The following is a 15,670-nucleotide window of genomic DNA, read 5'->3' as shown; positions in this document are numbered from 1 at the left end:
TTGCAAAATCGCCGCGGCACTTTGTCGTGACGCTTTTCACTGCTGAAAACAGATGGCGCCACTGCCGCCTTTCAGAGAAAAAACGGCGTCTGCGAGTTTTGTTTCGACTATCTCTACGCAGACAACTACGATTTCGCATCATGCAGGGCTCAAATAAGTAAGTACCGTTGTAAAACTTGCTACGATACAAAAGTTACCGTATTGCGCAAACTCTGTGTGCAGTTTCACCGCAAACGATCGAGCGGTTGAGGCGGGAAAATTTTTGAAAGTCTCTACGATAAAAACGCACAATACGGTATGTAGTTCTCCTTGTCTAGGACGCTGGAGAGTGTTTGCAGAAAGGCGTCGAATCAGACGGATGCCTCCCAAACGCCCTCCAGTGTCTCCAGCATTTAAGATTCATAAACAATTGTGTACTTAATTAACATCTTAACCACATATCAGTGACACATGCAGCAACACCACGCTAAAGGCTTTCCCCTCACCGCACTTTAGGTCAACAGCCGCCGCGGTGGCTCAGCGGCTATGGTGCTCGGCTGCTGACCCAAAAGACGCGGGTTCGATCCCGGCCGCGGCGGCTAGAATTTCTTTGGAGGAGAAATTCTAGAGGCCCGTGTACTGTGCGATGTCAGTGCACGTTAAAGAACCCCAGGTGGTCGAAATTTCCGGGGCCCTCCACTACGGCGTCTCTCATAGCCTTAGTCGCTTTGGGACGTTAAACCCCATAAACCAAACCAAACCAAACTTTAGGTCAACAAAGTGCCCCCCCCCCCTGAATTTTTCTTCTCAAACCTAAATACCCAGACTCAGTAGAATGGAACCTTTTAAATGAGAATTCTACCGTAGGAAGTGAAGTGCATATTGGGCCCCTGGTTGTGTGGCCATTAAAGGAGGCCATGCAAAAAAAAAAAATTATTTTAAAAAATTTGTTTTCCATCGCATACAAAGCCACTCTTTAACAGAGCTTGTTTCATGCAGCAGGAAGAATTAATTCAGTACTGAGGTGAAAATTGTTTCTGCTTTTTTAGCCAGGCAAAGGTGATTATGGGCGCTTGCAAAACAGTTCCTTATCCTAAGGATTACAAAGCTACAATCAACAAGAGGATAAAGAAAGGTTATCCAGCAGGTTTTCACACAAAATCTGGACTGTAGCTGATACTTGAACTGTGATTTAGGTGCTGTTACAAAGAACACGCTCCGAAAAGTATTTGTGTCAAAAGTAAATGGGCCACAGTCCCTAATGGCTACTGTCAGAGGTGTATCTTTTAGCGCTAATGTGGCACTGAAAGGCTCACCTGAAATGCACAGATTATGCCTAGTAGATTCTGCGTTCATGTCATTCATGTCATAACAGCATTGCTTACTTTTGATGTCTCTTGTTGTCAAGTGCTTCACAATCACGATCACAATGACGAAGGCCATGTGAACACACCGCTACTCTATGGAGGCTACACAAGAAATGTCTGCAAAAAAAAAAACTTTTATTATTACTCCTCTTCATCATGACGTGGCACATGCATACCAGAAAAAAAAAGAGCAACTCAACATTTCTGACAGGCTTCCATGCACACATCTTTATACACTTTTTTTTTCTTTCCAAGCATACGCAGCAAGCATATCACACTTTCTCAAAAAAAAAAAAAAGTTAACAGCTTGAAAAAAAATTTTTTTTTTCTCCAGAAGAACGATTTGAAAGGTTAAAAGAAAGTATGCCCCGGAGAAGAGCTCGGGTTGCCGCGATGACGTGAGCTCCACCAACATGGCGCGTTTTTTTTTTTTTAACAAGATACACACACACCAAGCAGTGAAAAGTGACTTGGACGACACGAGAAGAAACATACACGTAGGCACAGCTGTACATGACAACGGCACACACACACGCACATGAACCATCTGCTTACAATTTGTACAGGGTGGGAATGGAAAAAAAAAAATACAGAAGCCTTAAAAAGCTGTGTGTACGCGGCGCTGAAAAGCATAAATTATTTTCCTCGCGCGCTTGCGGTGTTCGCCCGTCCGCGTATGAGGTAAAATTCTCCCCCGGCTGTGTGTGTGTCATCCCGAAAAATTCCCCCGTCGCGAACTCCTTTTATTGCTTCTCTTCTAAAAAAAGCAATTGAAGCGAACAGCGCGCTACAATGGGCCCCCTCTCTCAGTATCGCATGGCAACATTGGTTACCTCTCTCGCACACTCTTCCAGAAAAAAAAAAAAAAGAAACAACCCCGCCCACCAAAATGTTTACGTACGAAGCGGTGGACGACGGTGTCACGTTAGTCGTGGATACAGGAAATTAAGAACGAAAAAAAATTATTGGAAAGAAAAAAAAAGGAGCACCTCAAGGAGAAATCTAGATTTGGCACACGGCTGCAAAAAGACACGTCGCAAAAAAAACAAAGGTGCGAAGGTCGTCACGTGTGGCTTCCCTCCTCACTTTGCCGGAAGTTGCGAGAGCGGCGGGACGACGCGTCTTTTTTTTTTTTTTCTCGTCACGCAGTGACGCTACCCTGTTGCTTGATGAAGACGAAAGCGACTGACAAAAAAAAAAAAATGAGGGAAAGAAACAACAGAACAGGGTTATTGGAGATCAAAGGGCTGGGAGAGTTGAAGAAAATGAAGTTATGATGCAGTACTTTTGTTGTTTGCAGAAATGGGAACCTAAAAAGAAATGGCTGGATGATCAGAAAGAAGGATATGCGATGCACCTGAATGACTGACGACCTGCTGAAGACAAAGTCTATCTCGTTAAAATTTCCAACCTTTGTAATAAACCATTGAGGCTGATCTGGCAATTGAGGTAAAGAATGACGATAATGAATAAGCTTCACCTTTCTTGTGCAAATCTAAGTCACTTGCTGAGCTGCAAAGGGGTGACGTCGTAAATAGCAGCCATTGAAAGCACCAGATACACTTTCTGTCATTAACTGGCAGTTATAAGCTGCGCAGCAATGCACTTTACAACTGATTAAAAGCACTGAGTTACTTGGTGTACCACTTGGCACGTCACCTGAGGAAGAAACAAACACTTTCTTAGAGAAATCGCGACTCAACGTAAAGAGCACCCAGTTTCGACAAACGTACAATTTTTTACGGCCGGCACTGATTACCTGCAAATAAGAAATCCCGTAACCGATGCAGCGCACATTAAAATGGCCATTCAACTAGCGCACAGGCTGCTCTAAAAAATTCCATTGCAGCCGCCTAAACCAACAGCGGGGCAGAACCTGCGCAGTTCACAGTGTGTCTATTTCCACTTATCATAAATACCGAAAATTTCGAGAGATCATCTCCCTTTCGGTTCGGAAACTACTTAAGCAGCACAAACGATGCGAGCGATGCATATTGCGTCAGAAAAACAGGTACAACAATGAGATGAAAAACGCTGGGAACATTCTGTTTGCATGAGAGAAAAAAAAGGGGAAGAGGTGAGCTCAGGGGAGAGGGGTGTCGGGAGGGAGGGAGAAGGGCTCTCTTCCGTTGAGCATTTTTCCTTGCATGTGAGGTTTATTTGTTTAAAGTGAGCCATGGAACGACACCCGCTTTCTCGTCTCTAACCCCTTCCTTATTGGTTAAAAACAATGAAAATGCACCTAACATGGGGAAAGATCACACATTCTGTCGGGCAACAGCAATGTCGGAAGGAGAGCCATGCAACAGCAATCATGTACAAGGATGGAGTGGGGAGATGGGGCGAGCAATGCAGCTAGAGGGAAGTGCAAGTCGCACGCTACAAACGAACGCTGCCGCTGGATTAATGATAGCGACTGAAGCAGTTGCCGGCTGCTTACTGCATTAAGTTAACAGAGAGCTTCCTCTCCACAGTTGCTAATCCCTCTGTGAGTGCACTGATAATAAAATTCAATAAAATTTCAAGACTACTTCGCTGTCACTACTATCAGATTAGCATATGCCTAATGTAGAAAAAATATCTAAACATTTCTTGCCTGCCAATACGACACCCTTTAGAGGCATAAGCGGACACGACAGGATTGCGTCAGCCATAGGGAAAAGGAGGTAATTCAAGCTTATCCTATTTTTCTTCCCTATTTTACATCACCAGCTCCCTACCTATATCAAGACTGAGCCCACACACCGTATATTTCAACATTTAAAAGCGGTACGCACGTCCTTCTAGCTGCATTGTATGGGAAACACTTGGCTCAGTGGTGCAGGGTAAGAAGGTGGGTGGAGGACGAGTTGGGGGAACGTATGATGCACTGCATACACAGCTGCAGTCGTATATCGCAAGGTTCTTCTCTGCTTCTTTCCCACGGCCAGACGACCGCGCTGGTTTCGCTTTTTATTTTGCTTACTTCATGGACGGGATCTCACTTGTGAGGAACACAGAACAACAACTTTGCTTTCAGTAACGACCTAGCACAGTACTTTCACGCTTCGGCTCACCTCGACTTAGAAGACAACGAAGCAGTAAAAAGAGACGGCTCAAGAAACAAAGGGGGACCACCACAGTAGGACGACGACGACGACGGAGACCTTTCTTCATGATAAATAACTTAGGATATGGCTGACGCGATGAGTGACGTATCTTGTATTTTCATTCCATTCTCATTTCTTTCTTTTTTTTTTTGTTCCTCATTCTCCTCTTGGTTGCACTATAAAATTGAGCAGAAAAATCACTCCCCTTCGAATTGCGTGGGAAAGCAAAGAATGGGTAAGGTTGGCTGGGGGGAAAAAGAACTTGTGCTGTCCAAAGGGCTTAAAGGGGGGCGTTTTGTTACAGTGGACCAAGACGAAATGAAAAAAAAAGTTGTGCGTAGTAGACTATCGGCACAGGCTATTAGTTCTTTTGCTCTCTCCAAACACAACACTGGTTGGCACTGAAACGAAGAAACAAGCTGCACTTGTCTTTCTCACGAGACAGGTTTACATCGCCACCAACATGGCACTTCATAAACATACCTCGAGCGGGAGTTGGGGAGGGTAGGTGGCGGAAACAAAAGAGAGAGAAAAAAAATGCTTGCAAGCTGCCTCATGCGAAAAGGTAGGAGAGCAGCAGTCATGCGGAAAGTGTGCTGCAAGTCGTTTTCCGCACGGCCTGCTAGAGCTGCTTTTTAAAAGCACAACCATCATGCAAACTTGTCGGAGCGACCACCAGGGGGCAAGTCTCGTTTCAAAAATGGGCCGCGACATCGGTTACCCCTAGCAGTTCTGCAGCCAGCAGGGGCTTCTAGCTGTGTAAAAAGCGACAAGGAGAGGCTCTCCTTTGCCGGCTTGAATTTTCTTCTTCTCGTTCCAAACCTCCCCCCTCCCTTTCTTCTTTTTTCCACCAGCCTTGTAAAATGTGCAAACAAAAAAAAAATACAAAGAGGAGGAGACCACGGTACCAGGAACAACCGCCAACAAAACGAGAAAAAACAACAACCAGTGAGGGGCCCTTCAACACCAAAGCCACTGAGAAAAGGGCCAAACACTTATCGCAAAAGATGGCACGGACATCTGTGTGCTGGTTCTTCTTCCCAGCAGCCACTATGAGAACAGCACGGTTCGTCGAGTAATCACATCGGTCCCACCAAGCAGGGGCCGCAGGGACCCCAGCCAGCAGCGCCAAAAACACGTGGGCTCCACCATGGCCGCTCCGAGCCTTGTTGAGCAAGAGAAAGAGTTGGCTGCAGTCACACGCGCACGGGGACCGTGCAGCCACGAGACCTGAGCACCTTTGTCCCGCAGTGTCTACAGCTCCCCAGCACCGACCCCCACACCTGCCAACTTTGACCCGACTGTTGGTGGTGGCACGCGCAAACAAAGTCACGCAGCACAGACTCGGGCTTAGAGAACACACAACTGCCGAGAAAGACAGCGAGAGAGACCAGTTTCCATCTTGCTCTTGTTAGCACACCCAGGGAGGTGAGATAACAGTCAAAAGTCACTTTGGGCCAAAGAACCCCGCGGCAGCCGCCGTTGCACCCGATGGCCCGGACGCCGTCGTGCCCTGGCTCCGTGTGTTGGTGGCATACAGCTGCTGCTGGAAGTTGTGGAACTGCACAGCGTAGTTGGGGTCAGCAGTCGTCGGTCCGTAGAATGGGCCCTGCTTGTAGTTGAATGCCTGCCCCACGGTCGGGGGCAGGGGCTGCGAAACCACGTCGCCACCCGTGCCCCCGGGAGACGCCGGCCGCAGACCCTTGCCTCCCTGGAACATGGCCCCGACCGGCATGCCATGCTGGGCAGGTCCGTTGGGACCGCCAGCGGCGGCGGCCGCCGCGGCAGCTGCGTACGCGTCCATGGGCGGCAGGCCACGCCCGCCCGCGTAGGCCCCACCTGGTCCGCCCCGCATCATCATGACCGGAGCCGCCCTTTGGGGCGGGCCCGATGGAGGGAAGTACTGCAGGTTCTGTGTGGGCACCTTGGCGTCCAGGTTGGTCAGCGGCGTCGTGAAACGCTGGAGGAAGTCCAGGCTCGGCGCTCGATGCGGTGGCGCTGCCACTGGGTTCTGAGGTCGCGCAGGAAGGTATTGGATCGTGTTGGGTGCGCCAAGCTTCACTTGCACGTTGGCTCCGCCCCCAAAATTAGCAGCTGCTGCAGCGGCTGCTGCTGCCGCCGCCGAACTCGCGGCAGCTCCGCGACCTCGCGCGCGGGGCCCGGGTGAGTTGCGGGCAGGCGCCATTCCGGCGTAGGGGGCGGCAGCAGCGCCCCTTCCGTGGGGCATCATGGGTCCACCGGCCATAAACTGTGCTGAGGCCGGTTCGAGGGGCACCATACAGCCGGGACTTCCACGGTGTGGTCCGTTGAGCGGGTCCGCGGCCACCTCACCCTTGCCACTGCCGTCGAAAGGGGGCGTCATCTTCTGCAGGCTCTGAATGTGGGGCGAGTGGGGCACGTCGCCAGCGTAACCACCGGGCCGTGGGAAGCCCGTGGCACCCATCATGGGCTCGCCGAAATCGCGCGCCCCTGTTGTCGGCCCCGCCTGGGAAGCCCCAGGAAATGCAGCCCCCTGGTGCGGCGGCATGCCTCCGGTGGGAAAGCCTTGGTGGTGAGGTCCAGGGAAGCGGCCCTGTTGGGACGGGTCCGAAGGGTCCGGCTCGGGCCCAACGCCCCTGCACCGGGGGTCCATGTAACCGAAGCCTGGCGCTTCATGTGGAGCTCCTGTGAATCGAGTGTCGTAGGGAGGACTCGTCGGAAAACGCGAGCCCGTGCCGTCCTGCATGGCAGGGCCCATCCGAGGTGCAGCACCTTCCATGCCGGAGGAGCAGGAGGAGTGGTATGAGCCCTGGGAATTCTCAGAGGCCAGGCTGGGGCCCATGTCCAGAGGCGGGATACTGCAAAGGCAGAGACGGATTGAGGGCTCGCAGTTCACAGATGCTAGCTTGTTCCAGCACAGCTGGAACAAGCTCAAAGGAAGAACTGCAGTTTTGTTAATACAGCAGTCTGGAAAACAATCCGAATTCACTGAAGTTCGAACCAACGAAAGTCAACTGAACATGCAGTATACTGTGACTGGGGACAGTCTGGTAGTGAGCTTACTTTATTTTATTGCTCTGAAATATTCCGTCACGACACCAGCACACTGGAAACAATTTCCGAGTCCAATGGGTTCGCTATCACAGTTGCCCGGTCGTGAACCGTCAAAAAATCCTCAAAGACAAATTCTGTTGGCATAGTGTTTGGGACACCGGCGAGTTTTTCCCACAGCGTGGCAGCATCGCTGTCATCTTGCGCTGCGCGCACCGCACTCACAGCTTCCACGCCCTCGTGACACAGTCCAGCTCGATAGGAGCAGTTACCTCGAGCCGGTGGTCTCGAGCTTCTCGAGTCATGACTTCACCGGCACGACTGATCATTTCGACAGTGGCCAGCAAAGTAACATTCAACCCGTCATTAACCCGCAGCTTCTAAAGGCCACTCAACCACATGCTTCCAGTAGCCTAGGTTGAACACACGGATGATGCCTTGATCAAGTCGCAATACAACCGCTGTTGTGTTCGGTGGCAGGAAGAAAAGCTCAATGTTCCTTAGCGCCGGTGTGCTGAACAGTCGCTTTCTTGCTTTTGCTCATTGCAAGCTCCCGGGAAGGGCTTGCCGTCGTTTCATCGTCATCTTGCAGGATGAAGCACCAGAAAGCAAGTGCGCAGCAACCCAGGCACGGCTGGAGTCTAGAGAGCAGAACAGCTGCACGACTTGCAAATACAAGCTAAGAAAGCATGGAGGATGAAGGCATACCGCAGCCTTCACAGGTTTCACAACATGGTTACCCTGAGACTACCCAGAGCCGGCATAGCAGTGCGTTGGCAGGTGTTTGGCGACTGATCGCGGGCGCTCAAAGTTCGATGTGCCCAACATGTAGTTCAGTACAAAAAAATACATTTTACATGCTAGAGCTTCAGAGTGTTCGATATAAAGCATATTTCGCTATATACGAGTTCATTACCTTCGGGTTTGACTGCAGCCTGATTTCACGTCAACGAAGTGTCCACTTCAATGAAATTTTGCGCGGGTTCTGTGAATTTTGTTGCAGTGGGACTCGTCTGTATAAAAGGCCCACTGAGGCATTCGAGTTCCAATGTGCTTAGCACTGCGATGAAGAGGTTATAATGAGGGAAAAGTTGCGGTAACTGTAGTGCGAAGAGTTACTCCCTCCTCCAGTCTGTGGCCTGTGGAGCGACCACCAGGGTTGCTGCGGTTTTGCCTTCACAAGTGAAACGGCACAGCTGCTGTGAATTCCATCACCACAAAACGTTACGCATGCCCATCTCTCAACTCACTCTGACGGGTGGCCGATGCCCTGCAGCATGCCCTGCTGAGGCATGACTCCCTGCGTTGTCGCTGCCCCTCCCATGGGGTTCTGGCCCCCCATGGAGCTTCCCCCATGGGGCGGGGCTTGTGCGCTCAGGGAGCCCTCGGGCACCCCCAGGTTGGCCTGCTTCTGGATAGTGAGCTCCTGGCTCTCCAGGGAGCCCAGGTACTGGATCTGCTGCGGCGAGGGCACGGGCATCAGGCCGGGCTCCTTGCCACCACCACCCACTCCGCCAGGGTGGCCAAGACCTGCAGCAACCACATCAAGGAAGGACCGGTCAGCTCTGCTAGCCTGCTAAGAATCGCTGCCAAGGGCGTTTTCTACTTGCAAGCAGTACCATTCTTAGCTGACAGTGCAAACAGTAAGCGGCTGGGCTACTCACCTCCTGCTGTAGATGTGTTGATGCCACTCACAAACTCTGGCGCATCTTGCGTAAGAGGTGTAGCAGATCTTTTCCGTGAGCTTCCAGCGGACGAAGGGCTCGGCACGGCACTGCCACCGCCGGGTGTTGTCGGTGTGTGCGGGCCTCCGCGGCAGGGCTTTGGCGAGCTCAGGGGTGTCGTCTGCACACTTCCTGGACTCGGATTGGCCAGCCGGCCGCCAGTGGGATGAGAGAACTGCCGTGCTGTGGGGTCGGCTGGTGATGCTGTCCCCAGTCGCGGTGACGGCGATGGTGGTGGGTGGGGACTGGGCGCCAGCGGGCCTCGTGCACCGTAGGGTGGGGGTGGTCCTTGCTGGAGTCGGGGACTTGCTCCGGATGCCGGACTTCTTGCCGGAGGTGGGACAGTGCCTGGGCTTGCGTTGCCACCGCCACTTGCACCGTAGTTTGGCGGACTCGATCCCGAGGACCCACGGACTGACGGTGAAAATGGCTGGAGGGCTGGACTTCCGCAGGGTGGGGCGCCCGTGAATGGTCCCCCTCCCCCACACTGGCCAGTCTGCCTACTGGCGAAAGCATTGCCCGCACCTCCAGCAGGTGTCTGCTGCTGCGCCGCTGCTCCAGGACTAAAGACCATGCCAGGGCTGGCACCCGGCGCTGCAGCGAAGCTGGATGCTGCCGCTGGACTGGCGCCCGGCGCACCAGGAAAGCCCGATGGCGTCGGTGGATTGGAGAAGGAACCAGGCGAGTTGAAGCCGGCACAGGAGCTTGGTCTGTTGGCTGTAGCAGCACCGCCAGCGCCACCAGGTCCCGTGGTGCCATTGTTGAAGTTCGGGTTGGGGCAGGAGCCGGGCCGTGCAATGTAGCCGCTGGGAATTGGCGAGCCCGAGGCCGAGAATTCAGTGCCACAGGCCGGGAAGTGGCCCTGTGCCTGGGAGGCAGTGGCGGCCCCCTTGCGACGCCTGTCTTCGAGGTACGGCTTCTGGGTGGGCATGCCAGCTTGCTGCTGTTGTTGCCAGTCAGCTGGGGGGTGACCCATCATTGCTCCTTGGTGTCCTGCGAGAACATCAATCATCTGTCTCAGGTGCCTGAAGGTCCAACACAGCTTTCACACTGCTCTCGCACAGAAAAACAATATTCGACCTTCCTCAGTGATCAAGCGATAGTGTGAGGTATTCTATCGGTTGAAGTAGTGTCCGACGCCATACAGCTACAAGGGTGTTGGCCTTTACGAGCCGCCAGTTCGAATTACCATATTTCCTCGAATAATTTGCGCCCGAACATAATTTGTGGTCCATAATTTATTACACTGATTTAAAAAAATCAACTTTAGTCGCATATTTTTCACTTCCCTGCTACGCAAGCACACCAGCATGCACATGAGTGCATGCTGGGCAGGCATCGGAAGTTCAGCACGGCTGCGTAACCGCATGTGGTTGTGACAGGTTAGCAAGTGGTGTTAAAAAAGAGTCAGTAACTCGTTTGCAAATCAGTTCTAGCAAAGAAAAGTGAATTGCACACCTTTACCCATTTCACTCACGCCGGCGGTCGCACTATATGACAGTTTCACGCAGTCCCCTGAAAGTTGTATAATCGAGATTGTACTGTGCTAGAAAAGTTTGTCTTTTTAACAGGGGGAAAAATTTCACTGCAGTTGGCTTAAGAATCTTTCATAGTAGATGGTGACAGCCACACACTCATATAGGCCTGCACCTCTCGCTGTCTTCGCACTGCAGGTCAACCAACCCGCATATTATTGTACGGCAATTTTAGTGGGAAAAAAAAGGAGGGTAAACTTACCGTATTTTCCGGTGTATAAGACGCACCTTTGTATAAGACGCACCCGCCATATATGCAAGCTGTCATTGAAAAAGTTCGTATATAGGACGCACCCGTGTATAAGACGCACCCCAGTTTACCTAGTGAGGCTTAATTAAACACGCTCGCGCGACTATCGCGAAATGCACCGTACCTGTGAGCAATTCTTAAGCAACGCTAAGTGTTCGAAAAAGGCAACACTCATGCCATACCCGCCCACGTTTTAGTAAAAAAGAAAGAAAAAACGAAAGAGCTCCCCGTATGTCGGTAACAGCATTTTATTTCTACTTGAAACCTTCGAAGTCTTCATCTTCAGATGCGCTATCAAAGCTTCAGACATTTCTGGAGGCAGCTCAGCTGAAACACGCACTACGCACACGGAGCAAACAAAGTTGCAAATGGTGACTAAAAAAGAACACCGGCTTGTCTTGGCTTGTTTTAACAATGGCGAGAAGCGCGAATGTCGCCATCTTTTGGCGTTTCTCATTACTTTTGCTTGGGGCCTCCAAAACGGCCGCGCGTTTGTGATCCTGGAAGTCGTCATCCCCGGCGTTTCATGATAAAGGTCACCTAAAATGTCGCGCATGGCTGTCCTGGTATTAAAGTATTAACCGTGTTACGACCTTGTTATTGGTAGTGATATTTTTTCGGTGAAAAAAGCTCCTGAGTAATCGGTGAACTCGCAAAAAAAAAAAGAAAAATTCGCACATAAGACGCACCCTTGTACAGGACGCACCAGCAAGATTTTTGAAAAAAAAAGCCGCGTCTTATACATCGGAAAATACGGTATATGCGACAATGCATGACATACATATGGCACATACATACCTGTCCCAAAGTGCTGCTGCTGGTGCTGTTGGTGTTGCTGGTGCTGCATGGATGGGTGTGCACCCCCCTCGTGCTGGTGGTCTCCTCCACAGGGCCCGAACTGGTCGGGTCCCCCCCGGGGTCGGTTGGGTGCCCCTCCCTGAGGTTGCTGCTGGGGTGGACCCGGCTGCTGCTGCTGCTGCTGGCTGGGCGGCCCAGTGGCATTGCCCGTTCCGTGCTGGTCAGGGAAGAGCAGCTGGTGCATCTTGCGGATCATGGCTAGCTGCTCCTCGCGGTGCTGCCTCTGCTGGGGCGTCAGGTTCTCGTCGGGCACCTTGACACCTGCACAGCCACTCTCAACTTAAAGGGGCCCAGGAACACTATCTTAGTTGACTATTTTGCCTGTTGATCGCATACAGTAAGTTAAAATGGTGCTATTAGCGTCGGTAATACCGCGTATATTCCGTTTTTTAATTTTTAATGCCCTCCCAAAAACCAATTCATGGCTCTGATGGTGTCCCCACACAGTGGCGGGTTTCAGCAGCGGATATGACATCACCTGGCGTGAGCTTGATGATTTTACAAACAGTAAATATACTGCAAATTGTGTGAATAAATTGAGAAGGAAGGGAAAACTTTATTTACACTAATGGTTTTTCCTGCGGTTTGGGGGCATCTTCAGAGACGTCTTGGTTCTACCCCCAGGAGCCTTGAGAACATTTTGTCACCTGTCTGTGTTTTATATTAGATCAACAAAAACAACTTGTTTGTCTTAGATAAAAGCCCTGCAAAGCAAGTAAAATAAAAATACACCACCAGGGGCTCTGGCATGGAAATGACGCTGCCAGTCTCAGCAAGAACAAGTTACAGAGAGCAGGCAACCGTGGAGTGGAAACTTCCGCGACGTGCTCTGGCAGGCTGTTTTGATTGGTTGCGCCAGGTGCCGTCATCGGGAGAACGAAATAGGAGTGGGAAGCCCCGCTAAATCGAGTTGAGGGCAGCGTTTTGTTTGCTTGTATTTTGAAATTTCTTCACTGAATAAACTCCCGTTCCTGTGCATCGATTCCTGTAATTCTTTTTGAGTCAGCATCTGTGTGACATAAAGAATCCACCTGAAGTATAGCCGGTATCCCCCCAAGCAGTGTTTCGCAGCCCCTTTAAAGGGACAGACAACTGAAATTTGAGTACCCAATTCTTTTTATTACCACAACAGAACACGTAACCAAGGTATACCTGGTTCCGCAACAGTTTTTCGTTAGAAACGCGCCGCTGCGGTGGCTCAGTGGTCATGGTGCTCGGATGCTGACCCGAAAGACGCGGATTCGATCCCGGCCGCGGCGGTTGAATTTCTTTGGAGGCGAAATTCTAGACGCCCGTGTACTGTGCGATGTCAGTGCACGTTAAAGAACCCCAGGTGGACAAAATATCCGGAGCCCTCCACTACGGCGTCTCTCATAGCCTGAGTCGCTTTGGGACGTTAAACCCCATAAACCAACCAACCAACCGTTAGAAATGCCGTAGAAGATTTTTAACTGAGAAGTAGGCCCATGTGGATATTCTATAATTTTGATTATTCCGCCGAACAGTAAAGTAAAGTACTCGATATTTGAATCGATCCGAATGCTTAGCATTTGAAATCTCAATGTATTCGTTTCCAGCGAACAATGATTGCGGAACTCTTGTTTCGTGTGTCTTCGGTTCAGTGCAACTTCCTCAAGATCGCACTGCAAGCGTGCGCACAACCAAAGAAATCCCCAACTGCGTGCCGCGTGCCTATGCTCCAGCACATATGCCGGGGACGGTCTACACATGCTTGAGGCAAAAGACGGAAGTGGTCGCGGATCACGCTACGCTGAATCTCTCTAATCGGGATTCCGTGGAACAGATTTGAGCTCACTGCAGGTACCGCAGCTGCTGTTTTGCGCGTGAAATTTGCAAATTAAGCACGATGGCGCGGGCACAAGAGGAAGCTAGCACAAGGCACATGTTAAATAGAATTCAGCGCAAAAAAAAACAGACAAGGGACGATGTAAGGGACACAGCACTTGTGAACGTCTCTGTGTCCCTTACTTCGTCCCTTGTCTGTTTTTTTGCGCTGAATTCTATTTAACATGCTTCACCAACTAGCCCGGCAGCTTGCTCTCCTGAACAAGGCACATGGAGATGGGTGCCTCTTTCAGACGCCTGATGTGGGGTGGAGCTGGGTGTGAGGCGAGCAGTAGCGTACGCCCAGCTGGTGTTCATGTAGTCGTCGCTTAGAAGCACTCACTGCGTGATGCAGTCGCAATTCAAAACAGCAGTCAGAGGTCACACCCACAAATACGTCAACTCTGCATGAAGGTCGACTCCCCCATTTCCAGTGGCAGCTTTTGCAGGTCGTCGACACAGCTTCAACGAGTGCTGCAACACTACTCTGCCCGATACGCTATTTGAAGCAAGAGGTTTACACCTGGCGCAAACACGAAAGGCATGCCACTCACCAGCACCCATCTGGGCCGGATTGCCACCGCAGCCACCCGGGGGACCTCCTCCACCTCCCATGCCTGGATACGCTCCTGCACCCGTCGGGAAGCAGCCGCCATTGGGTGGACCACAACCCTGGTGCGACGGGTGATGGGATCCAGCCCCTGCCTGCTGGGGAGCGGGACCCCGGCTGCCGGCGGGCGCCGGACCCCTCTGCGGCGCCATGCCCGCCGGGCCGTAGGGGGCACCGCCCCATGTGTCCTGCGGCTGCCAGCCACCGGCCCCAGCTGCTCCGCCTCCGGGATGCGGCGGCCCGCACGCGTGGGGCGGGCCGCAGAACCCGGGACCGAACGCCTGCGGTCCCTTGAGGGGCCCGCCCCCGGGACCCATGGCGCCCGGCATGGCCGCAGCGCCACGCTGCTTCATCTGTGCCAAGCTGTTGAGCCAGGCAGCTGGGTTTTGCTTGCTGAACTGCTGGATCTTGAGCGGATGCTTCTGCATGAAAAAAAAAGAGGGACTGCCTTAGACTCTCATTAATTCAAACTTTAATTTTATCTTCTTTGCTTTCATAATTAAACTGGCTTGTTTTGGATCATACAAATTCTGGATGCATGAATATTACGTGTGCTCCCAAAAAATCACTATCACCAAGCTTCTCCTGTATAACAAAGCATGCCTTAGGGGCGTGCCAGATTTCCGTATTTTCTTGCGGAGCGGGACAGACACTATTCCCACACAGCAGCCCACACCCACCTCCAGGAAGCGCTTGGTTCCCGGCTGGGCGCAGTGGTAGGCGATGATGCTGGGGCACTGGCCCGTGAGCACCGCCTCGGCCGCCTGGTTGGCCAGGCCCGTCGTGAAGACGAAGATCTGGCTCTGCTGCTGCATGTACTGAGCCTCCAGACCGCCGCCGCCGCCAGCGCCCTGTGGGGGCATGGGGCAGCTCGCCGCGCCCCCGCCAGTGGGCATGGGTGCTCCCGAAGGTGGCCTGTGCATGCCTGCCATGCTTCCCGGCAGCACCTGCGGGCCCCCCATGCCGGGTCCCATGGGACCGCCCGCTCCTCCTCCAACGGCCACGTTGCCGCCGGCCATGTGCCCCGCGCACGGCATGCCGCCGGGATGAGGCGCATGCTGCTGGTGAGGGCCTAAGTGAGGGGACATCCCACCGGGGCCACCGTGGGGTGCATGGAGGCTCCCAATGGGGCCCCCGCCCATGGTGAGGGTGCCACCCGCATGGTGGTGAGGGTGCGGTGGTAACTGGTGGTGCGGTCCCCCCATGGGCTGCTGTTGCTGCTGCTGCTGCGTGGGCAGTGTCGGCAGCATGGGACCACCTGCTGCTGCTGCTACCACAGCATCGGAGGCTGCAGAGGATGAAGGGAAAATGGCGCAATGCAAAAAACCATGGACGACAAAAACTGAAAGGCTCAAACGTGGGATTGGATGAGCTCTCTCATCC

At 52.3% G+C, this 15,670-nt stretch overlaps 1 protein-coding gene across 4 annotated transcripts in view; it reads right to left on the bottom strand.

The window, feature by feature from the left end:
• Positions 1 to 1,468: 1,468 nt before the first annotated feature.
• Positions 1,469 to 15,670, bottom strand: part of LOC149365783 (uncharacterized) — a 139,356-nt gene continuing 125,154 nt past the window's right edge. For all 4 annotated transcript variants that reach the window (XM_089546060.1, XM_089546067.1, XM_089546071.1 and 1 more), the window contains 6 exons: positions 14,968 to 15,575; positions 14,232 to 14,709; positions 11,773 to 12,093; positions 9,130 to 10,182; positions 8,716 to 8,995; positions 1,469 to 7,272 (listed from right to left, as the gene is read on the bottom strand). In XM_089546060.1, coding sequence (XP_089402186.1) covers positions 5,883 to 7,272; positions 8,716 to 8,995; positions 9,130 to 10,182; positions 11,773 to 12,093; positions 14,232 to 14,709; positions 14,968 to 15,575 — 4,130 coding nt within the window. In that variant the 3' untranslated portion in view covers positions 1,469 to 5,882. The remainder of the gene's footprint in view (positions 7,273 to 8,715; positions 8,996 to 9,129; positions 10,183 to 11,772; positions 12,094 to 14,231; positions 14,710 to 14,967; positions 15,576 to 15,670) is intronic.

Source organism: Amblyomma mixtum, chromosome 1, assembly GCF_055824585.1.
Source record: "Amblyomma mixtum isolate Tamu chromosome 1, ASM5582458v1, whole genome shotgun sequence".
Classification (NCBI taxonomy): domain Eukaryota; kingdom Metazoa; phylum Arthropoda; class Arachnida; order Ixodida; family Ixodidae; genus Amblyomma; species Amblyomma mixtum.
Note: the sequence above shows the minus strand (reverse complement) of the source record. Positions and strands in the feature narration are given on the sequence as shown.